Source organism: Bos indicus, chromosome X (assembly GCF_029378745.1).
Source record: "Bos indicus isolate NIAB-ARS_2022 breed Sahiwal x Tharparkar chromosome X, NIAB-ARS_B.indTharparkar_mat_pri_1.0, whole genome shotgun sequence".
Taxonomy (NCBI): Eukaryota; Metazoa; Chordata; class Mammalia; order Artiodactyla; family Bovidae; genus Bos; species Bos indicus.
The window spans coordinates 146195353-146220314 of NC_091789.1; the positions used below are offsets into that span (position 1 = coordinate 146195353).

Sequence of the window (24962 nt, forward strand, 5' to 3'; positions counted from 1 at the left end):
TTCTCTCCCTGATTCCCTTCCTGTGATCATGTCTACCTCCCTACCCATGTCACTGCACGTGGCATTGATTTCAATCTTTATGAAGCTGAGTAGTATTCCGTGTGCCTGTGTACCACATGGACTCCTCTGTCGATGGAGATTTAGGCTGCCACCGCGTCTTGACTATTGTAAACAGTGCTGCAGCGGGCTGCATGTACGTCTTCAAATGACGGTTTTGTGCAGGTATGTGTCCAGGAGTGGGCTTGCTGGGTCATATGGTAGCTCTGTTTTTAGTTTTCTTAGGAACTTCCAGACTGTTCTCTCAAGTGGCTGCGCCAATTTGCATTCCCACCAGCAGTGCAAGCGAGTTTCCTTTTCTCCACACTCTCTCCAGAATTTATTGTTTGTAGACTTTTGATGATAGTCGTTTTGACTGGTGTGAGGTGGTAACTCATTGCAGTCTTGATTTGTATTTCTGCAATAATTACCAACGTTGACCATCTTTTCATGTTCCTCTTAGCCACCTACATGTCTTTGGAGAAATGTCTTTTTAGGTCTTCTGGTTTTTTGATTGGGTGGTTTGTTGGTATTGAGGTGTATGAGCTGTAGATTAAGGCTTCATCAGTCATATGCAAATATTTCCTCTCATTTCTGGGCTGTCTTTTTGTTTTATTATTTCCTTTGCTGTGCAGAAGCTCTCAACTTTAATTAGGTCCCGTTTGTTTCTTTTCTGATTTTATTTTCATTACTCTTAAGAGGTGAAGCCAAAAAGATCTTGCTGTGATTTATTTCAGAGAGTGTTCTGCCTGTGCTTTCGTCTAAGAGTTTTGTGTTTGTTGTTTGCGTTTAAGAGTTCTGAGCTGTCAGGGTGCTTGTGTAAATGTCACCATCAAGCCACACTACTGCTATTAAGGAAACAGCTGAACAAAGTGCATGCACTCTTTCTTCTTTTATCGAATGCCTTGCTGCTCTGACGTTTGAATGGGTTGCCCCTGGTTCCCAGGAATGTGTTACCACGTTCTGAAATCTGCTGCTGACGTTGCATCCTTTCAGGGATATGGACCTGTCTTCACCTCTTTCCTAGAAAGCCGGTCTTGTGTTCAAATACTCAAAACAGTTGTTATTTTGCACTGTAAAGCTCTGTTCTAAAGTAATTATTTATTACAAAGGTGCATAATGCAGATAATTTGGAAGACAGGAAAAAAGCCAATTCTCTTCCCAGTAGTTCACGAAAGTAGCATTTTAGTAGGTTTGCTTTGCTAAGTTTCCTATACCTCTCGTGTCTCACCAAGTTATTATATATGTATGCATAGTCTCTCAGAAACAGTGGAAACAGTATCAGACTTTATTTTGGGGGGCTCCAAAATTACTGCAGATGGTGATTGCAGCCAGGAAATTAAAAGACACTTACTTCTTGGAAAGATAGTTATAACCAACCTAGATAGCATATTAAAAAGCAGAGATATTACTTTGCCAAGTCTAGTCAAGCCTGTGGTTTTTCCAGTGGTCATGTATGGATATGAGAGTTGGACTGTGAAGAAAGCTGAATGCCGAAGAATTGGTGTTTTTGAATTGTGGTGCTGGAGAAGACTTTTGCGAGTCCCTTGGACTGCAAGGACATCCAACCAGTCCATCCTAAAGGAGACCAGTCCTGGGTGTTCATTGGAAGGACTGATGCTGAGGCTTAAACTCCAATACTTTGGCCACCTCACTCGAAGAGTTGACACATTGGAAAAGACCTTGATGCTGGGAGGGATTGGGGGAAGGAGGAGAAGGGGACGACAGAGGATGAGATGGCTGGATGGCATCACCGACTTGATGCACTTGAGTTTGGGTGAACTCTGGAAGCTGGTGATGGACAGGGAGGCCTGGCATGCTGCGATTCATGGGGTCACAAAGAGTCAGACACGAATGAGTGACTGAACCGAACTGAACTGTAGTCTCTCAGTCGTGTCCGACTCTTTGGGACCCCGTGGACTGTAGCCAGCCAGGCTCCTCTGTCCATGGGATTCTCCAGGCAAGAATGCTGGAGTGGGTTGCCATTCCCTTCTCCAGGGGATCTTCCCAACCCAGTGATCGAACCCAAGTCTCTTGGATTGCAGGCTGAGCCACCAGGGAAGCCATTTTTGCGTGTGTGTGTGTGTATATGTAAAATGACCACATTTTCAAATAATATATTTGCATTTTATATACTGTTAGTCTTTTTAATAACATTTTGAAATGGTTACTTTGATGGATATTGTGTGCTGTCGTAATTGCACTGTAGCCAAACATTTAGTTGCCTTCAGAATTTGTTTTATCGTTAATACTGCAGTGAATGTTCATCCTTAGAATAGATTCTGTTTTCTTTTTATCTTTGAGATAAATTCCTTTCATTCCTTTGTTTCCTAAGAGTATTTGTTTTGCATTACTGAAATACTGCTTTTAGAGATAATTGACATACGTATTATCACTTCTATGCATTTTAAGACTCAAAATCTCTTTTAGGCAAAATTGTTTCATGAATTAGTTTTCAAAATTCTTACTTTTCTGAGGCACCGTTTTACTCAGTGTTATCAGCTCATGTGCCGGAATATGGATGCTGGAGCTCTTGTTCTGGAATTTTCTTCCAAGCTGCTCAAATTCATTCTGTAACTAAAATAACATTACCAATAAGGTTTAGTATTTTATTACTATCATGTTAATTTAAATTTATTCAATATTACTAAAGTAACATTATGTATACATATTGCAACATTTAAATTAATATTAATTGATTAATTTTAATATTCATATTAACATTAAATGATAGAATTTATTTAATCTCTTATACAGTCAGCTCTCCACATCAGCGGGTTCTGCATCTGCAGATTCACCGGTCTGTGGGTCCCGTACTCTTGTCTACAGTCAGCAGCTGGTTGAACCCAAGGATGCAGAACCCGCAGGTATGAAGGGCTCACTGTGAGACTCCAGCATCCATCCTTGGAATTTGGTATTCAAGGTGGGGGGTCCAATCCCCAGCCTCCAGTGGGTATCGGAGGATGACTGTCCTTACCAATTTAAAATTAGCATCGTACGTCCATATGACATTAGTATCAATGAAATAACACGTTTTATTATCGAACGTGTAAGCATCTCATCTAAGGAAAAGTTGAACATACGGGAGATGAAAGCATATCAGGCTCAGAGGAGTAAACCACCAACATCCTGACTTCTGAACGTGCACACATGTTGTACCTGTACTTGAGTTTATCCAGATAGGATCTTAACGACCTGTACCTGGCTTCCCGCAGTGAACAGTACATGGGGGACACTCACCCAGTCTCCTGCAGGAAGCACTGATTCATCCACTCATCTTGCTGCACCGTTTTGTGCCCGGGACACCTCCAGCTGTGACGTTTCTTGTCAACAGTGGCTGGAGATTTGGTTGGCCCCAGTGATGGGCTGGGAAGAAGGACTTCCCTGGTGGTCCAGTGGTCAAGACATCACCTTCCAAAGCAGGGGTCGCGGGTTCCGTCCCTGGTCGGGAAGCTAGAATCACACATGCCTTGGGGCCAAAAGCGAAACGAAACATAAAACAGATGTGATGTAGCAAATTCAATACTTTTCAAAGGATCTGCATCAAAGAATCTTAAAGATGGAAAAGAACAGCACCATTGTGGACATCCTGTGAACACACCTTCTGAGTCACACATGTGCATACATATTCCCCCCACCCAGAGGTGAGACTCTTAGGTCAGAGGACATAGACCCCTAGAAGAGTCTTGCACAGAGCTTGGACCATGCACCCGCCCACAGAGAGGCTTAGATGTTCTCCCCACAGTCTCCCCAAGTGGAGAATCCATCTTTTCCTCAGCTCAGCCCTTCTGGTACGTGTGTAGTGATGGCTCGCTGCTCTTTGTTTTTGTGTGTTGCTGCTCATCCAGGGGTTGAACACCTCGTCGTGAGTTTATTGGCGATGGGGCTCCTCTTTTCCAAAGCACTCTCTAGGTGGTTTAGCCAGTCTGTCCTGCAAGAGTCCTTTATGTATGGGGTATTCGAGTCATGTGCTGGTTTCATCTCAGTTTCTTTCTTTCAATTTCCTGATAGTTCTTAATTTGGGGCTTCACTGGGCTTCCCTGGTGGCTCAGTTGGTAAAGAATCCGTCTGCAATGCAGGAGACCCTGGTTCAATTCCTGGGTAGGGAAGATCCCCTGGAGAAGGGAAAGGCTGCCCACTCCAGTATTCCTGGGCTTTGCTGATGGCTCTGCTGGTAAAGAATCTGCCTGCAATGCGGGAGACGTGGATTCGATCCCTGGGTCGGGAAGATCCCCTGGAGAAGGGAACGGCTGCCCACTCCAGTACTCTGGCCTGGAGAATTCCATGGACTATATAGTCCATGGGGTCAGAAAGAGTCGGACACGACTGAGCGACTTGCACTTCATTTGGGGCTTCACTACTGGCTCAGACGGTAAACAACATGCCTGCAACGCGGGAGACCTGGGTTCGATCCCTGGGTTGGAAAGATCCCCTGGAGAAGGGAAATGGCTATGCTGGTTTTACCCAGGTCATTCCTGGTTTTATCTAAGTCTTTCTCTACTTTTTTTTTTCAGTTTCTTAATAGCTCTTCCTTTAAGGGATGATCAGTTCATCGTCTTGCTTCCTTCAGGTCCACTGGGCTCCGTGTACTATGTGAGCGCTCTCCTCACACAGGGTCACTCAGGTGCCCTCCTTATGTCCGAGGAATGCCGTTGCTCCATCTTTGCCTCTCAGCTGGCTTTCGTTCAGGTTTCATTTCTGTCGTAAGGATCCAGCGTAGGGCATCCGTGTTCCTTTATTTTTCTTTACCTCTTTTTTTCCCCCCCAAAGAAAAAAATTTTTTAGTTGAAGCGTAGTTGATTTCCAGCATTTTCTATGAAAATGATCATGTTGTCAGTCAATCATAAGAAAGTTGCATTTTCCTTTCCGGGCTTTGCACATTTTTGCTTCTTTGCCCTGTCTTCATGCTGGCTGAGACTTTGAGTACAATGTTGAATGAAAGTGATGGTTATGGACATTAGGTTTGCTTGAAATTCCTTTCTGCCTCTTTCATTTCTGTTTATTCAAAATAAGGATCAGTCAGAAGCACTTTTTTCTTTGCTTTCTTCTGGGTTACTTGATCAGTTTACCAGTCGTTAGAAAACAGGTCTAACTGTTTGACTAGTAATATGGAAACAGGTGGTAGTATTATTTATAAGTAAGAGAAATCACTGCAATTGAGCATCTCCAAGCAACCACTGTGTGTAAATAAAACACAGTTCACTTGTAGTACTCGGACCAGAGTAAGTCGGAGTTTAAGAATACGTTCTTAAGTAAGGGAAGAACTAGGGATCTAGAGATCGCCTAGAGCAGCGGTCCTGAACCTCGGATCTGATGCTTGGTGCTCAGAGGTGGAGCTGACGGAATAAACAATAAGACAAAGCACACGGCAAATGGAACGCCACTCGTGAAAGTGAAGTCGCTCAGTCGGGTCCGACTCTTTGTGACCCCATGGACTGCAGACTACCAGGCTCCTCTGTCCATGGGATTTTTCCAGGCAAGAGTACTGGAGTGGGATGCCATCGCCTTCTCCAGGAATGCACTTGAATCATCTCAAAAACCCATCTACCCCCAGCCCCCTATCCGTGGAAAAGTCATCTTCCACGAAACGGGTCCCTGGTACGACCACGGAGGTTGGGGACCACTGCTCTAGAGAGAAGCGGAATCAAGACCCATCTCAACGGCATGCCCAAAGTGGGGTGAGGTGGCCAGGGACCCCAACAGTGACTGCCCAGACGAACTGGAGAACCCTGGGGAGCGCCGAGGCAGAGGCCCAGAGGAGCCGGGGTGGCTTCCAGAGGAGGGAAGGGGTGAGTGAGGTCAGAACCCCCTGGACGGCGTGTGAGGTGCTGGAGTTGTGGTCCAGCACGTGGTCACTACGCACACCGAGTGACGACTCTGGAATCAGCCGCGTCAGTATCTTTGCAGCAAGAGGAGAGGACTGGTTCAAAGGAGGGCTTCCCATGCTGCTGGTGGTAAAGAACCCGCCTGCTAATGCAGGAGTCGTAAGAGACGCGCGTTCCAACCCTGGGTGGGGAAGATCCCCTGGAGGAGGGCATGGCAACCCACTCCACTGTTCTTGCCTGGAGAATCCCCTGGACAGAGGAACCTGACAGGCTACAGTCCATGGGGTGGCAAAGCGTCGGACACGACTAAGTGACTGAGCACTCATGCATGGCTTGAAGGTGACCCGTGAACATGCTGTGGGCTGTGTGTCTTTAAAGCTCTACCTTACGCTACTGATTTGAAAAGGAAAGACAGGCTGTGGATCGTGCGTGCCCACGGGACTGTGTCCTTGCAGATTCGTGGCGTCACTGGGGTTTATGCGCCAGTCCCGGGGTGCTTGTGGTCCTCAGTGCAGATGCTCGTGCAGGGCATGGTGCTGGGCTGGAAGGGACCCCGCGTCCACGTTCCCACCCGCCGCTGCCCTCTCAGTTCCTCCCTCGAGCTGGAACACACCCTCGGCATGGTCTGCTTTCCCGCCGTGGACACTGTGTCTGTCTCATTGAGATCTGTTCTGTGTACAAGTGGCCCAAAGTGCATAGCTGCCCCCTAAGGCTCCCCAGGAGGAAGGTGACGCCCCACCCGGCAGCGGAGGTGGGCGGCGGGCCCATCCCCCTGCAGGTGTGGCCTGTGGCACCATGAGCTCAGTGTGAGGGAGGTAGTAACGTGGAGCCGCCTCCAGAAACAGCGAGAGGAGAGCCCCCGATTCAGGCTTGAGGCTGTGTGTCAGGGCCCGGGGTCACACTAAGAGCCCGTGAGGATGCTCTGAAAAAGGGGAAGAAAGTAACTGTGCAAGTCGCTCAGTTGTGTCCAACTCTCTGCGACCCCATGGACTATACAGCCCATGGGATTCTCCAGGCCAGGATACTGGAGTGGGTTGCCTTTCCCTTCTCCAGGGGATCTTCCCAACCCAGGGATCAAATCCAGGTCTCCTGCATTTCAGGTGGATTCTTTACCAGCTGAGCCACCAGGGAAGCCCCAAAAAAGGTAAAAAAGGGGTTAAGTTTGTGGGTTCTGAGATGATGACGGATTAAAATACAGTGGCGTGGGAGGCAAAAGACACTTGCTGTCCTTCTATCCGGGATTGTGAAAATGCTTTCAACTAGAGTTCTTTGTGTGTGTGTGTGTGTTAGTGGCTCAGTCGTGCGACTCTTTGCAACCCCACGGACTGTAACCCACCAGGCTTCCCTGTCCATGGAATTCTCCAGGCAAGAACAGTGGAGCGGATTGCCATTCCCTAGAGTTCTTTCAGTTCATAAATAATTGTAATATCTCTTAGATTAGATTTGGGTTTTCCCTAGTGGCTCAAATGGTAAAGAATCCCCCTGCAGTGCAGGAGACGTGGGTTCTGTCTTGGAGTGGAGAAGATTCCCCTGGAGAAGGAAATGGCCACCCACTCCAGTGCTCTTGCCTGGAGAAGCTCAGATAAGACAGAGAAACCCGGCACGCTACAGTGAGCCCATGGAGATCACAAAAGAGTCAGACATGACTGGGGTGACTAATGCTTTTAAGAGAGATGTAATAAGTTTTTTAAAAAACAGACACATTAAAACAGCTTACTTCCTGATTGGCGGACAATGATACCTGTCACCGCAGGAAGCCAGTAACCCTGCATTTCCACCATGGAGCAGCCACCCAGGATTTGCTACAGTGTGTTCATGGTTGACTTTCTAAACCCTAACTTGTGCGAGTTACAAGACAGCTGCAGACTTTATGTGAGATGCAGGCCGCTGTTTGGAAAAGCCTGGACTGCGAGTTGTGCCTGAAAACATGCTATAAAGGCCTGCGGGAAAGACAGGCAGTTCCTGTAAACTGTGTTTTGCAGTGTGGGTTTGGTGGAAGGCAACTGATCAACAGACACCTGCCGTTGAGAAGATGGTTTGTGACTCTTGGTGGCCAAAGTGAGGGCCCTCCATGCCTCTCAGGGAGACCCCAGGGTCGGGCAGGAGGCAGAAACAGTGCTCAGGAGGCTTGACCGTGCTTTCTGTGGTCGGGGAGGGACAGGAAACACTGGTCATTCTGGGGGTTGGCGGGTCTGGATCATCACAGTGGGCTCTGGGAAGTGGTGGTGATTTAGTTGCTCGGTCGTGTCCTACTCTTTGCGAGTCTGTAGGCTCCTCTGGCCATGTGGATTCTCCAGGCAAGAATACTGGAGTGGGTTGCCATGCCCTCCTCCAGGGATCTTCCCGACCCAGGGATGGTACCTGGGTCTCCTGCATTGCAGGCAGATTCTTTACCAACTGAGCCACCAGGGAAGCTCAGGTTCTGGACACAGGCTGCCGCAGTTCCCTGGCCCTGGAGGGCTGATGAGGGTGGACCTGGTGACCCCAAGGGTGAGGGTCCCCCCTCTGAGGGGATGCTGGGGTGCAGTCTCTGGGTCGGCCGGTCTGCACAGAACATGGATGCCTGCAGGTGAGCTGTCTGCTCTCTGGACATAAGGCCATCCCGGGGAGGGCCGTCCCACCAGGCTCTAGGAGGTCAGAGCCTCACAGATACAGGAAACCAAAGGAATCGTTAAATAAAGGCAGAGGGAACGCAGTGGGGTAGGAATCTAGGGTGTGGAGTCTGCTGAGCCAGCCACGGGAAGTGACTGGAAAGCCTTGGGTTTGCACGGAGATCCTCACCAAGGTGGGGGTCGGTGTCCAGAGACCCAGGGTGTGCACTCAGAGCCGGCAGCTTGCAGAGCTAAAGGGTGGGAGGGGCCATCGGATGTGTGGCTCAGTACGTGCTCCTGTGAACCGTGCTATAGGAACACATGGGTTCTTGGGGGACCTGGAGCCGTGGGTAACAATTGCACATTGCACAGCTGTAGTGCGGCGAAGTGGGGTCTACTTGGCTGCTCCGCACCGGAGACTGTGAGGACTCTGCTGTGCCCTGCTCCGGACTTGGCAGGAACTGGCCTATTCTCTGTGGTGCAAATCACGCTCTCCAATACGGGGCGGGGGGGCACCCACCTGTCTAGTGGGATTTTACATTAAGATGAAAAGTCTGATCCTTTCAGCGGCAGCAGCAAATGCTTTGATTTGCTTTGTGGGCTTGAGGGACGCAGGGGTTCACCACGTACAGAAGTGAGTTTGCTTTGGGGCACACAGGGGCATCGGGTGGCGCCCTGCCCACCGCTACCTGCCCCGCTCAGGGCTCTGCCCACCCCTTCCGTGAGCTGTGCCCACGCTGTAGTTATCGCCATAACCGTCTTGTCAGTACACTGTGCTTCTGTCGTGATGGTTCTGTATTCACCTGTATCCCACCTCCGTCCAACCTAACGTGGATGTCACCCACGCACGCTGTTACTTACCCAGACGCCTCCGTATTTCGGGTCCACGAGTCCAGCTGCCTCTGGGAGGTCATTTGAGCACGATGCATCGAGCAGCAGCACCTGTTGAAAGAAAGGGTATGAATTCGCTCATCACTTGACTTCGTACTTTGCGTATAATGTACAGTTCTTCTCCAGTCAACCCATAGCTCTTGACGTCTGCCGTGTAAAGAGTTACAACCTCAACCCTTTTTAGCTAAACAGCGTTGATGCCTGCTTGGTATCTCTTTGCTTTCTGGTGGAAAAGTCCTCTTCTCGTTTCCCAAAGTGCTCCAGAGCAAGTTTCCAGCGGACCCAGCACTCCATCAAAGAGGTCTGCGCTCTGAAAACCTCCCATCAAACGCTTGGTTTGAGTGCAGCCAGGATGCGAGGCTGATCCCCCCAGGGGTGGCGGGAGGAGGCAATGCCTTTCACGCCTGCCCGGGGACTCACTGGGTGATTGATAAACCCGGCCCAGCCTCTGTTCCCACACTCAGGCCTGGCTCTGGAGCACTTTTGTGTTTTTTTTCCACTCGGTCGATCGCCCAAAGAAAAGACACGGACAGAAAACGGGCTGCTTGGGGCGGAAGTGGAGACGTTACATAAGGGGCCCTGTTCTCTGGGTGCTGGGGGAGCAGGTCTGATTCTGCAGGGGTCACACAGGCGGTGAGGCTGGGGCGCACTCACTGCAGACTGTTCTCACCCTCGTCTCCTGAGGAGGAGACCCTGTGCACATGGAGCACACACGGAGCAGACATGGAGTCCACACGGAGTCCACAAAGCACACATGGAGCACACACCGAGCACACGCAGAGTCCACACCGAGCACACACACAGTGCAAACGGAGCACACACGGAGTCCACACAGCACACACAGAGCACATGCTGAACACACACAGAGCACACATGGAGTCCACACAGAGCACACATGGAGCAGACATGGAGTCCACACAGAGCACATGCAGAGTCCACACAGAGCACACATGGAATCCACACAGCACACACGGAGCACACACGGAGTCCACACAGCACACACCGGGCACACGCAGAGTCCACACTGAGCACACGCAGAGTCCACACCGAGCACACATGGAATCCACACAGCACACACGGAGCACACACGGAGTCCACACAGAGCACACACGGAGCACACGGAGTCCACACAGAATCCACACAGAGCACACATGGAGTCCACAGAGCACACATGGAGTCCACACAGCACACACAGAGCACATGCTGAACACACACAGAGCACACATGGAGTCCACACAGAGCACATGCAGAGTCCACATGGAGCACACACGGAGCAGACATGGAGTCTACACAGAGCACACACAGAGCACACGCTGAACATACATGGAGTCCACACAGAGCACACACGGAGCCCACATGGAGCACACAGAGTCCACACAGAGCACACATGGAATCCACACAGCACACACGGAGCACACACGGAGTCCACACAGAGCACACACGGAGCACACAGAGTCCACACAGAGCACACATGGAATCCACACAGAACACACGGACCACACACGGACCACACATAGAGCACACACTGAGCACACACAGTGCTCATATGGAGTCCACACAGAGCACACTCGGAGTCCACACCAGGTCCACACGGAGCACACTGGGGTGGCCAGGCCTTCAGGGTGAGGAAGGGCCAGGCGTTTACTCCTGCCCGACTTCAGGATTTCTTCCACCAGCTTCCTCAGAAATATGCAGGATTGAGAGACTCCTGCGGAATCTCTCTCATCACCTAGGAAACAAGAAGACGGACGCTGGGCATCCCCCATTCTCCTTGGGTTTCGTTACCATGGGTGCCACGGCTGGATTAGGCTCAAGACCTCTGTGGAGGCATCACACTGTCACTTTTCTCGTGATTTTTTTTTTCCTATCTGGTTCTCGTATCTCAATTTACTTTTCCTTTTACGCTCTATTATGTTTCCCCTGACTTCATTCTTTTCCCCTACTCCATTCTTGAACATTTCTTTGATACGGACCGTTTTTAAAGTCTTCACAGAACGAGTGAAGCGATATCGCTTCCGTTTTACACTTTGGTTCTTTCGCCATGAGGCGTGTGGGATCTTACATCCCCAAACAGGGATGGAACCGACACTCCCTGCATTGGAAGGTAGAGTCCCAACCACTGGACCATCAGGGAAGTCCCGAGCTGATTTTCTATTGAGGAAACAGCAGGCAGAATTTGGGGAGACCTCCGTCCTCAGCCTGGAGGGTGCCCGTCTGCATTGCCTGCAGGGTGCCCGTCTACATTGCCTGCAGGGTCCTCTGTCCCCTTCCTGTTCTCTCCAGCTTCAGGAATGTCAGACCGTGAGCCCTCTTGCTTGCAGACTGTTTTTTTTTTTTTTTTTTTTTTTTCTTTTTTTTTCGCTTAACTGTGTTCACCTTACAGATCCCGGCATCGGACAGTATCATGTGGAGTGGTTTCCGGAAGTCTGCACCCACAACGAATCTGCCAGGCTGGAGGCGTCCTCAGCCGTGACCCAGGTGAGGAGGAGGAGGCCTGAAGTGGGGGTGCTCGGGGGCTCTTAGACGCACCCGCCCTGCAGGCACAGCTGGACAGGAAGAGGTGCAGGCTGAACGTGCCATGGGTGACTTGGTCACCGACCCGTTACCTTCGGACAGGTGGGGAGGAGACACACCATCACGTGTTCACTCACCCCTCATCCCTGCATGTTGTCAGCATGGTGGGGGGACCCTGAGACTCGGAGATTCCAGACACAGCTCACAAGGAGCTCCCAGGGCAAACGCCGTCAGCCTGGGAGTGTTTTATCTTAATCACACAGAAGCTCGGAATTCTCTTCTCCATTCTGAGTCGGAACCCCCTGTGACCTGAAGGCCTCATTTTCCCAGGGCAAATGGGAACACTTCCCAGGGTTTCTCTGCAGCCCTGTCCCTCAGCCTCACCTTCAGCTACATCCCTACCTTGTGCCAGCTTGTGCTGGGGGTGGAAGACCCGCCCGTCCTGGGCCCCAGCACGTGCTCTTCTGACGTTAAGGGTCCCGGACACGCTCCCAGCTGCAGCTCTTGTATAAGGGTAGGAGGCCGTGACAACTGCATGCCTAGAATTGACCCATACACTCCCTAACACAACTTACCTACAGTTGACACACACACCCTAATACAACTGCTTGTCTAGAATTGACACACACACCATAACACAACTGCTCGCCTGCAATTGACACACACACCCTAATACAACTGCTGGCCCAGAATTGACACACACACCCTGCCACACCAAGGGAAGGAGACATCACATGAGCTTGTTCCAACCATCACTCTCAGCTTTCCTGTTGGTGTCAGGTTATCTACATGTATACAAGGCCCTGAAAACAACACCCTAGAAGGGACACACACACACACCCTAACATACCAAGGGTAAGAAACATCGCACGAGCTTGTTACAAATGTCACGGTCAGCTTGCCTGTTCCTGTAAGGTTATATATGTGTGCAGGAGGCCACGACAACGCCACCCTACAGGGGACACGCACACGCTCAAGAAGAGAGAGAAACAGCACAGTAGCTTGTTAGAACCATCACCGTCAGCTTCCTCTTCCTGTAAGGCGACAGTCCCAGCCCCGTCAGCCCTCCACGGTTGAGTCTGGCCTCGTCATTCTGTTTAATCATCACACTCCAGCCGGAAGCAACAGAGAGAGCCCTCCAGAGAGGGGAGACGAGACACGGCTCCAGAATGTCTTCTCTGCCTTCAGGAAAGACTCAGGTCTAAACTGAGCCTGTGTCTGGGAGGAAGCCCGAGTTAGCTTTTTTTTTTTTTAATAACAATTCGGGTTGATATTCACAGCTTTTCACCCTCCCTGTCCAGCCAGCTCCCCATGGTGGGTCGTGACGGTCAGAAAGGGGCTGCCGTGGACTGAATGCTTCCACCTGGTTGTTCTAGAGCCTGGGTGACACCCCCTTGCCCCAGGAGCGGGGGTCATGGTGTAAATCATCTCGGTGAGGACCCTGTGTGGTTTTTGTAAAGGCTGTATCGCACACACGCACACACACACACACCCCCCACCACATACAAGAAGACAACCGCATGGGACATCATCGCATCTCCTGCCAAGTCTGTTCCCTTGTGAGAATTTTACAGCTGACATGTTCTCTCTGTCTCCGTCTCGCTCTAGGAAAACTACATGATTCTTCTAGACCTGTCGTTCTCCTGCAAATACAAGGTGATCGTGCAAGCCGCGCGGCCCCAGGGCCGCTGGAAGGCGGAGAGCGCGTCCTTCACAACCCCGCCGTGCTCCGCGCTCAAGGGCAAGGCCCACAAGCACTTCAGCTGCCCCGGCGCGGAGGAGGGTACGTGTCACCTGGAATCCCCAGAGGGGCGCGGCGCTAGGCACAGCTCCAAAGCACAATTCACGAGGCCCCGAAACCCACAAGGGTCACCCCTTTCTAGACGGCCCTAGGACAGCCCTGTCTAAAGGGAACATGTATATACGAACACTCGCATAGCCTCCGAAGTCCAGCTGCACTTAGCCACCCAGGCTTTGCTGAAGGATCAGCCCTTAGAAGTGAAAGAGAAAGTCGCTCAGTGGTGTCAGACTCTTTGCGACCATGGACTGTACAGTCCATAGAATTCTCCAGGCCGGAATACTGGAGTGGGTAGCTTTTCCCTTCTCCAGGGGGATCTTTCCAACCTAGGGATGGATCCCAGGTCTCCCACCTTACACACAGATTGTTTACCAGCTAAGCTACCACGGAAGCCCAAGAATACTAGAGTGGGTAGCCTATTCCTTCTCCAGGGATCTTCCCAACCCAGGAATGGAATCAGGGTCTCCTGCATTACAGGTGGATTCTTTACCAGCTGAGCCACCAAGGAAGCCCAACCTTGGAAGCCCAAGCCCTTAGAAGAGGGGCCGGTATCTCTCCCCGGGTGCTCTGGGGTGCACCTCGTGTAGCTCACTTGACTCGTGTTCAGCCCAGCCCCAGGGGCGTTACCCTTCACAGCCTTTCCATCCCCCATCTCCACCTTCTGCAGCCCTGGCCCACATCGAGGGACACTTATCCTCAGAAGCCCCGCCTGGGAGCTGGTTCTGGTCACTGCCGACGGCTCTCACCACGACCCCAGCCTTCCCCACCCACCCTATCCCCCAGCACCCACTCCTGCCCTCTCAGTGGCCCGGTCCTCTGAGATCACAGCACTCTTTTCTGCATCGTCCACTCCCATCTGCAAGCTGGACTCGAAAATGACCCTGAGCCATCAGCAGCCACTAGGCACAGAGCTGCAGAGATGAGGGTCCAGCTCAGATGTCATCTGCCCAGGCGGCCATGGGACCTCCCCCCGCCCAAGGGAGGTTGGGTCACTGACCCTGGGCCCCAGAGAATGGCACTCTGAACACCGTCTACTCTGGGGCTGCCCTCTCTCCACCCCTCTAATCTCTTCATGGTTCCCCTTCCTGCGCCCACAGGTCACAGTCCCGTGCACCCTAAAATGCAGGCCAAACCTGAGAACCTGTCTGCCTCCTTCATGGTACACGATGCCAACATCACGGGGCACTTCTCCTGGAGAGTGAACCAGGCAGGCTTGCCGCGGCCGGCCACCGGCTTCCAAGTGACCTGGGCCGAGGTCACCACTGAGAGCCGGCCCAACAGCCTCCCAAACAGCATCATCTCTCAGTCTCAGATTCTGCCCGCGGTGAGTGCCCGCCCACCTGCCCCATCTCGGGGTGGGTTCCCCCCCACCCACAGGGAGCATCCCTGGGGGAGGCAGTTGGGCACTCCAAACCCCCACTGCAGGGGCAACGTGTTGAGACTCACATGTAGGCTTTCTTCTCCTGTGTGAATTCTTTTGCAAGAATCAGAACACCACCAGGGTTCCTGTGGGCCCCCAGTGAATTCTTTTGTAAGAATCAGAGCACACCATCAGGGTTCCTGTAGATTAACTATCACCATCATAAACTTAGGAGAAACCATCATCTAGCTAAACATGATGACCAGGGCCAGCTCTTAAGGAGACCTCTCCTGTCCACACAGAACACAAAGGTTTCACCATATTCTGTTCTTTTGAATCCCTGTCCTTCTGGGCCAAGTGGACGTGCCCCGTTTGAAGTGCTAAATTTGGGGGGAAAAGAGCTAAAAAGAACCTTGTTCTTTCTCTTCATTTTCCCCTTCAAATCTAGCCAGAGCACATAATGAGCTGGAGTGCCTTCCAGGCCAACTTAATTCCTTGGCTTGGCGGGTGGGGGGGAAAGCATGTGTGGGCTTTTACCAACTCTCAAAATGCCCTTAGAATATGCAACTCTTGCTCCAAAAAGAGAAAAAGAAAAAAACAAAAACACCTAAATCCCGGAAGGAAAAAAAAATTCCATGGAATTGGACAGTAATTATTCTGTGTATGTGCATTAGGTTCTATTGAGTTCTAAGACCAAAAAAAAAAAAAAAAAGCGTTGGCATAAAAAGAAACATTTTTTGGCTGCGGGCACTGACAGATACTGTCTTTTAAGGAGCGCAAGTTGGCGCGTTTCCCCGAGACGTGGATTATCAAGAATTCACATCACAAGATGTGCAGATGAAAACTTTTAAAGCCTGGGAAAGTCTTAGGTTCAGGAATGGAAAATGCAGTCCCCGGGAGGGGGTGGGGGTGAGCCACAAGAACTGGCCTGACTCATGTGAGCTCTTGGCTGCCAAGAGCCGGGGTCTCCTTGCTGCCCAGACCACCAGAGGCGGGGGACGGGGCGGGGAGGGGGGCTGTCTCCAGCGAACGTGGACAGATCGCGGTACCCTGACCATGGCGGAGTGGAAGCAAGCGAACCGCACCTGCGCGTAACACGGTGACGTCGCGAGGGGGTGTGGTCTCTGGAGGAGAGTCCAGACGTGGGTCGTGGTCAGAGGCAGCGCCTGACAGCCCCGTGTCCCCCAACGCCTTCCCTCCCCTTCCCCAGGATCACCCCGAGCTCTCGGTCCCGGGTCTGCGGCCCGCCACCCTCTACCGCCTGGAGGTGCAGGTGCTGACTGCGGGTGGGGAGGGGCCCGCCACCATCAGGACCTTCCGGACCCCCGACGTGCATGGTGAGTCCCGGCCGAGGGGGTGGGGGTCCCGCCTGGCTTGCAGACACACAGAAAGTCTTGGTGAAAAAACGAAAATCTATAGATCCAACATTGCAGGCTCCTACCCACAGGGAGTTCTCTGAACCTGAAGCCCCCCCCCCGCGCTTTGTGCGTACTTCCTCCCAGCCTACCTGATCCGCTCCCTTTTTCCCTCCCCTGCACCCTCCTCCTCCCCTTCTGTTACTTTTTTGCTCTAAGGAAGGCATGCTTTTTTCTTATCTTCTAACCGTAAATACACAAGAGGGAGGGCTTCCAATGCAGATAGACGTTAGAGACATAAGGCTTGATCCATCGGTCGGGAAGATCCCCTGGAGGAGGGCATGGCAACCCACTCCAGGTTTCTTGCCTGGAGAGTCCCCACGGACAGAGGAGCCTGGACACGTTATATTCCATGGGGTCGCACAGAATTGGACACGACTGAAGTGACTTAGCATGCACCCACACAAGGGGGAAAAAATCCATCATCTCATATCATTCTGAAATTTTTTTAAAAATTAAGATGTTCAAATATAACTATATAGGAAATACTACTTTGGTATGGAGCTTATTACAGGTATTTCTACTATATCTATTGGCTTCCCCGGTGGCTCAGCTGGTAAAGAATCCACCTGCAGTGCAGGAGACCCTGGTTTGATTCCTGGGTCAGGAAGACACCCCTGGAGAAGCGATAGCCTACGCACTCCAGTATCCTCGGGCTTCCCTGGTGGCTCATCTGGTAAAGAATCCGCCTGCAATGCAGGAGACCTGGGTTTGATCCCTGGGTTGGGAAGATTCCCCCTGAAGAAGGGAAAGGCTACCCACTCCAGTATCCCAGCCTGGAGAATTCCATGGACTGTATAGTCCTTGGGGTCACAAAGAGTTGGACACCACTGAGCCGACTTTCATTTTCACTATCTATATTACATAAATTTTCTTCATGATATGATCCAAATCAGTCTACTTGACTTCCTGCTAAATCACGTAGATTAAAAATAATTGTCACCTATTGTTTCAAAACAAAGAGCCTCCCGGGCAGCACTAAGGAGATACGCTGGGGAGTGGTTGCAGTTATTTACCATAAAGGAGTTCTCATCCAACTGTGTTTGCTGATATTGAAAAAACGGGAAAGAAAATCTAGTGATGTCTTCAGAGGCCGCAACTGTTAGCTTTGGCAGTGATTGAATACGTGCTGGGTCTGCTAAGCCTGAAGTCCTGGTCCACCCCCAACCCCACCCTCCCTTCCACCCTCCACATCCACAAGTCTGTTCTCTATGTCTGTGAGTCTGTTCTTGTTTCATAGATGTCACTCACGTGGAGTCTAAATTATGGCACAAAGGAAGTTGACTAGGAAACAGAAACGAACTCAGAGACAGAACAGACTTGTGGGAGTTTGGGATCAGCAGATAGAAACCAGTATCCATAGGATGGATAAACAATGGGTCCTACATTGGAGCAAGCGGACTGCATCCTATATTCTATGATAAACCACGATGGAAAAGAATATACATAGTGTGTGAGCAAGGGAACTGCATCCCATATTCTGTGATAAGAAAGAAAGAAAGTGAAGTTGCTCAGTCATGTCTAACTCTTTGCAACCCCATGGACTATAGCCCACCAGACTCCTCCATCCATGGAATTTTCTAGGCAAGAGTACTGGAGTAGGGTTGCCATTTCCTTCTCCAGGGGATCTTCCCAACCCAGGATCTCTCGCATTGCGGGCTTTACTGTCTGAGCCACCAGGAAACCATGATGGAAAAGAATATATACAGTGTGTGCACACATATAGAAGCCGATGGCACCCCACTCCAGTACTCTTGCCTGGAAACTCACATGGACGCAGGAGCCTGGTGGGCTGCAGTCCATGGGGTCGCTAAGGGTCTGACATGACTGAGCGACTTCACTTTCACTTTTCACTTTCATGCATTGGAGAAGGAAATGGCAACCCACTCCAGTGTTCTTGCCTGGAGAATCCCAGGGATGGGGGAGCCTGGTGGGCTGCCATCTATGGGGTCGCACAGAGTCGGACACGACTGAAGCGACTTAACAGCAGCAGCAGCAGCAGCAGGGACATACATATAAAAACGGTATATATAAAACTGTACTCTCTCTCTCACTCTCTCTCTCTCTCTCTCTCTATATATATATATACACTGTATATATAAAATTGAATCACTTTGGTCTACAGCAGAAATTAAACGCAACATTGTAAATCAACTATACTCTAATAAAATTTTAAAACGTATGTGTTGGGGAGCAAAGAGTATGCACAGTGGAATAAGTGCAGGAGGAAGCCAAGAGTCATTTAATGCAAGAGGGTGTGGTTCACTGGAACATGGTCCAAGGTGCTTGAGGCCCAGGTCAGGGTGTGAGACGGAGGATGGTGAGATTAACGTAGAGACGACTGCCTCTGAGTCACGTGTGGGATGGTGAAACGGAGACTTCCTGAAGGCCTCCGAGACTGCAGGGTCCAGCGCTGAAAGCTTTGAAGGTCATTGGCACGTGGGTAGTAATTGAACCTGGGGGTGTGTACTGGAGGTCAGGAAGGTGAGGAGAGAACAAGACCAGGGAAGTGGTGTGGAAACCAGGACACCACGGCTCAAGGTGTCGGCAAAGCGAAGAATCTACATTGGGGATAGTCTATGTTTTCCCAAATTCTTGTGGCTAAATACCAATTTTTTTTTAACAGTCATTTCAACAGCTATATCTTAGGAGCAATGCTTTCATTTCTATTCCTGTTTTTAAACAGATCATTTAAAATATCAGATTCCTACTTTTTGCTTCAATTCTTCTGTCACTTTAAGTTCTTCATGTAGATGATGTGCTAGAAATAGTAGGTATCCACCCCCTCCACTGTTACACACTTAAGCCTCTGCTCTATTAGGAAAAACACACGGAAGCTAATTTTAGTTCTTAGCAAATGGCAACAATTGTAGTTATTAGCTAAACGGCAACAATTGTGTATTTACAAAGATTAGTTATTAGCAAAACTAAACGGCAACAATTGTGTATTTACAAAAATTAGTTATTAGCAAAACTAAATGGTAACAATTGTGTGTTTGAAACAAAGAGAGCCTCCTGTTGGGTTTCAGATTATGTACATTGCTTTCTCAGCTTAAACTTCAAAAAGGCACGTCAACGGTTTATGTGTTGATAAGAATGAATGATCCTGGGTTTATTTTAGTTTTTAAATGATGGATCAGATTTGCCCCAGCAGCTTTTTGCACTTAGGAGTTTAAACACAAATAAAAGCCACCCCACTGGGAGCACCCTGTGTGACATCCTGTCCTGTTTGGGACCACATCCACCCATCACTTACAACGTCCCTCCACCGAAAGTGTGTGTGTCGTGAAAGGATGTGGTAATTTCTAAACTTTTCCGAGGAAATACAAAGGGTTCTGGCCGGCTTACATTCTTATAAAGAAAGGAGCTTGTCTTCTTTCTCTTGAGATCTTATAGTTCTACAGAGGGAACCAGAGAGCCGGGGAAGGCAGAGAGAAAAGAGAGGCAGGGTGGATGTGTATCTGCAAGTTCAGAGTCAGGGCTGGGAGGACCTGGGTGGCAAGGACCGCGGGCAGGGCACAGACACACACCTGTTCCTCCAGTCGGTCCAGCCGGGGACAGCGGCCAGACTGACACGTCCGTTCTGTCTCTAGGCCCCCATCTGAAACACCACCATCCCCACCACTACAAGCCTCCTGCAGAAAGATACTGAGCTGCTCTGAGAGCCCGTCTGAACCCTGAGTGAGTGTGGAAGCTGGCACAACCCCCCAAGGACTGGCTGTGCCCACTGGGAGGCATCAGGCCCTTCCTGGAGGACCGCCCGCCTCTGCCTAATAACCGCAGGGCGCTCAACGCTCCGTCTACCCTGGAAAACGCACCGCGAAAACCAGGGACCCGCAGTGAGCCTTGCGAAGGTGGGGGTGGGGTGGGGGGGACAGGTTCCCGTGACAATGGACGACAGGTAGCCCAGTCCTGTTCCGCTTCTAATTCTTGCCTGCCTGTGTGGTGAAGCTCCTCCAATGCAGGTCTGAGATGTCCCGGAATTTGCACCAACAAATTCCTCAAAGAAGCCATTTACACACGTAATAGACCTGCCCTATTACGTAAGCATACAGTTACTCACTGAACATTGGAGATTACATTATTGATTGGATTTGCCAGATCAATGGAAGAGTATCCAGATTTTTACGTCCTAATATTTATTCAGAGATTTTTGAAGATGAATTTTTTTTTTTAAATCACCTGTGGGTTTTTTTTTCAATTGAAAAATCTGTAAACCCAAAATATTGCCCATTAGTTTGAACTTAAAATGCTCCAGCTTCAAGCACTCAAGCTTCATTTTAAACAAAGACATAGATAAGTTTGATCTCGAAAGGACAGTTTCTGTTAAGACATGCCCAGCCAGGAGGAGTCAACAATGCTACCCAGAGTCTGCCCTGGAGAAATTGAAACTGTTTTCTGGGGCTTTAATATTTCGTCCTTCGAGAAGTTTTCCTGATACTATATTTATATTTTCCTTTTTTCCTTAATGGGGAAAACACCTGCTGATTTGCTTTGTTTTGCCACTTTCTTGTATCTTAACACGCTACAAAACCTCTTGCTTGAAATGAAAGAAACCCAACTTTTGAATATTTTCAAATCTTTACTGAGATTTTCCCCTTTTCTTAATTAAAGCAAGCTCTTTAGTAGAATATTCTCCATAATGTAGAAAAGGCAGAGGGGGACTCTGGAAGGTAGAGAAGGACAGCTGTTTGCCTTGGACTAACCTACCTTTGCTTTCCAGGTGGCTCAGTGGTAAAGAATCTGCCTGCTAATGCAGGAGATGCAGCTACGGGTTCGATCCCTGGGTTGCAAAGATCCCCTGGAGGAGGAAATGGCAACCCACTCCAGTATTCTTGCCTGGAGAAAATCCCATGGACAGAGGAGCCTGGCGGGCTACAGTCCGTGGGGTTGCAAAGAGTCAGACACAATTTAACAACTAAACAGGAAACCTTGCTCTACTCCTTCAAATCTATTACATCTTATTTGAAAAATTTATGAAAAATTTAATTGAAAAATTATGAGGCACCATGCTAACACCTCATAGCATGAACTCAACTGAAGACACGGTGTTAGTATATAGCGTTGAGGGGAATGTTGGGGCACCCTTCAACTAGAGATGTTTTAATATATTTTTTGCTTGAAGGGACACCCATGTGTATACACATGTATGTATGTGTGTCTGTATACTTCCGGGTAGGTATACTATATAGATGGAGAAGGAAATGGCAACCCACTCCAGTATTCTTGCCTGGAGAATCCCAGGGACGGAGGAGCCTGGTGGGCTGCCATCTATGCGGTTGCACAGAGTCGGACGCGACTGAAGCGACTTGGCGGCAGCAGCAGCATACAATATATACATACATGTAAATACACACACACAGACAGACATATATACACGTGGGTAGCTTGAGTATAAGTCGCTGCAAAAATTGTTTTCCCAACTCACCCTTGATGGATGCAACTCTAAAGATCATTCAAGTAATCTGTTTTCCCCATCGGTGTCGATTCTATGAGAAAACGGCGATTTCTCCAAATTAAACATTTGCACGGAAGGGCGTCCTCATCTCATTATCTACACGAGGAACACAGGAAAAGCTCTTGTGTACCTGGGAGCCTGCGCTTTTTCTTCCTTCCCGAAAGCCTGCGGTGGGCGCCCTGGTTGCCAGGGATTTAATGAGCAGCGAGGGGTTGAATGAGCACCGCGGGGCGAGAACGTGAGGGTTTCGACTCCTCCCCGGAGGCCCAGGCTCTTAAGTGCGGACACTAGGCAGAGAGACGACCCCTGTTATCACACGCACGCCTGTCTCCCCGGAGAACCCCGGGGCCGGTAGGCATGGATCTCTGACGGAACAGATGGAAAAAAACTACTTCCTGCGTCGTCGACGAGCTTGGAAGCTTGAGCAGGCGGGCGGTGCTTTGCAGCCGGCAGGAGGGGCTACGTGGGGATCTCAAGGGTGCAGGCAGCGCATGGGGCTTCGGGCTGTTTCTCTGCAGCTCCTTACGTGGTCTGGGGTGGACTCTGCAACAGAGTATCCCTGCAGAGTCAGCGCGTTCCCCTTCTGCACGGAGATGGGAGAGCCTTCACGGAGGACGCATGCGCAAACGCAGAGCTCATCTCTGAAACCACGGGTTTCCCCTAGACACTGTTCCCAGCATCTGGATTTTCAAACCCTCAGAATCTCAAAAGGGAAGTCTTCAAATTATTATTGGCTGTGTGTTTATCGTCTGTCTTCATTGGTCCTAAATGTATCCGTAAGTATTTGTGCCAGCCCATCTTTGTACTGTTGTACAGTTTAAAACGCGGGAGTATATACATAGATGCAAAATATTATTAAATTATTAAATACACTTAATTTTGTAAAATTTAATGACGTTTGTTTTGCCTGGGCCATAGACGTTGAGCAAATACATTTTTAGTTCGGATCAAGGTTCTGAAGCTTCCGTCTTCCTTGAAATACCTGAAGTAGGTCTTATGAGCATTTCATTCTGCTATAATATTTGATACATTTTATTAGTATTATTGGAAGAGAAGACTAGGCAGTAAAAGAAAGCTGAGTTTCCTTTATAAATTTCAATAATATTGAAATGAGCAAAAATATAATTAGTTTTTTGAATTTTTTAAAATTTGCCCTAATAAAGGTCTAAAATTTTATGTTGTTTAATTTTAAAACCAATTTCATAGCTGATTCTCTGGTTTATTGAAATTAGATGCACTTCTCTGATATGAGAAAAAGTATATTGAGTGACAGTATTTACTCTTTAAAAAAGTCAAGCTCATCAAACATATGAAGTCATCAAATACAAGTGCGTAACGTGATATACATTGAGGCTGTGTGCATCTTTTTACTGAGAATATTCACTCCTCGGTGATGGGTTTATTTATCGGGGCTGTCCTCTTGTTGTATGTGGGCTCAGGGAGCAATCTTTATAAACGAATGTGTGCCCTTCACATCATCCAGTGTTATTTTAATATAAAAATGGGAAGGAAATCTAGAAACAAGGGGATAAACATACACTTAGACCTGAGCAGAGACTAACACATTACAAAGCAGTTACTCCCAATAAAATTTTCTTCAAGAGACAGTAATGTTTATGACAGGTAAAATTTCCAGAATCCAAAGTTTACAAACAGATCTGTGTCCTAGAAAGACCTGGAAGAACCCAGAACCCATCTAGAGAACAGAACCCATCCTCCAGCTCAGCACTGCTGAGACTTAGGGCTGCACGGCTCTCTGTTGGTGGGCAGGACCTGCCCTCGGCACTGTGGGGCGTGGAGAGGCACCCCTGGTCTCCACCCACCAGAGGCGAGGAGCACCCCACCCCGGATATGATGACCACATGCTCTGTTGTCACAGCCCACACCATCTTGGGGTACAGAGTCGCCCCCGGTGACAAATACCGCATCGTAATAATGTTCACCGAATAGAGGAAAACTGCCCTCTGCAAGGCGGAACTGAGTCAACTGGAGTAGGCACACCTGGGAAGTGCTTACACTGGACCTCAAAGCCCTTAGCGGTATCTTTTATCTGCACTGAAGAACCTGATTAAAAGGCTGAGTTTGTGTATCATGCGAGTGCAAAGATTCACTTTGTCCTACTGACCAGGCAGCATCATTTACAATGATGGGAGTCTTACTTAACGCCCTTTCTTACACCATATGTTGTGGGGTTCGTCAGATTCAGTCCTGTGAGTGCAAATATCTCAATCTAAACTTAGGCACATGTGCTTATCGTCACCAGAACACAGAGGCTAAATACCCGTTGCGTTGTACGTTCATTTAAGATAAAAATGCGCAAAGCTGGTGGCCCATGTCTATGGTTTCGCATGGCTAAACTCAGCTTCTCACCTCTCCTGGACACTTGGCAAGTTACACCACTCACAGAGTGACTCACACAGGTCTCTGCAGAGCTGTTAGGACTTTTCCTTGACATAACCGTAGTGCGCAGATAACAGAATGGCTACCCTCTCATCCAAACCATGTCCCTTAGACAGATCATTTAAAAGTCAATATTTATTTATGTATGTAATAAAAAATGATTTTGTGTGTCATGTTATTTAGAGAGAAATAATCTTGTAAACAGATGTTGTAAAAAAAAACACAAAAGCATTGTAAATAGTCTGATCTCTGTCACTCGTTATTTTCATGTTAGAGTCTGTACATACTGACTGATTCCATAATAAAGGACCTTTAAACCTGCTCAGTGGACTAAACTTGTTACTTCCCTGAAAACACACACACACACACACACACACACACACACATTTTCTTTTCACTTAGAAAAATGAGCAGTTTCCTATGACGCTGGGGAGACTGAAAAAGCTTCATTCTCCTGTCAGTATGACTAGAACTCAAAGTCTGGTCAAAGATCGAAGGCGGGAGGAGAAGGGGGCGACAGAGGATGGGATGGGTGGATGGCATCATCGACTCACTGGACGTGAGTTGGAGTAAACCCCGGGAGATGGTGATGGACAGGGAGGCCTGGCATGCTGCCGTCCACGGTGTCACAGACAGTCAGACACAACTGAAGGACTGAACAACAACAAACAGAA

General features: G+C 49.3%; 1 protein-coding gene across 1 annotated transcript in view; it reads left to right on the forward strand.

The window, feature by feature from the left end:
- Window positions 1–24609, forward strand: part of ANOS1 (anosmin 1) — a 210854-nt gene extending 186245 nt beyond the window's left edge. The window contains exons 10-14 of the mRNA XM_070785126.1: window positions 11727–11821; window positions 13466–13640; window positions 14753–14979; window positions 16226–16352; window positions 20024–24609. Of these exons, the coding sequence (XP_070641227.1) occupies window positions 11727–11821; window positions 13466–13640; window positions 14753–14979; window positions 16226–16352; window positions 20024–20082 (683 nt within the window). The 3' untranslated portion in view covers window positions 20083–24609. The remainder of the gene's footprint in view (window positions 1–11726; window positions 11822–13465; window positions 13641–14752; window positions 14980–16225; window positions 16353–20023) is intronic.
- Window positions 24610–24962: the final 353 nt, after the last annotated feature.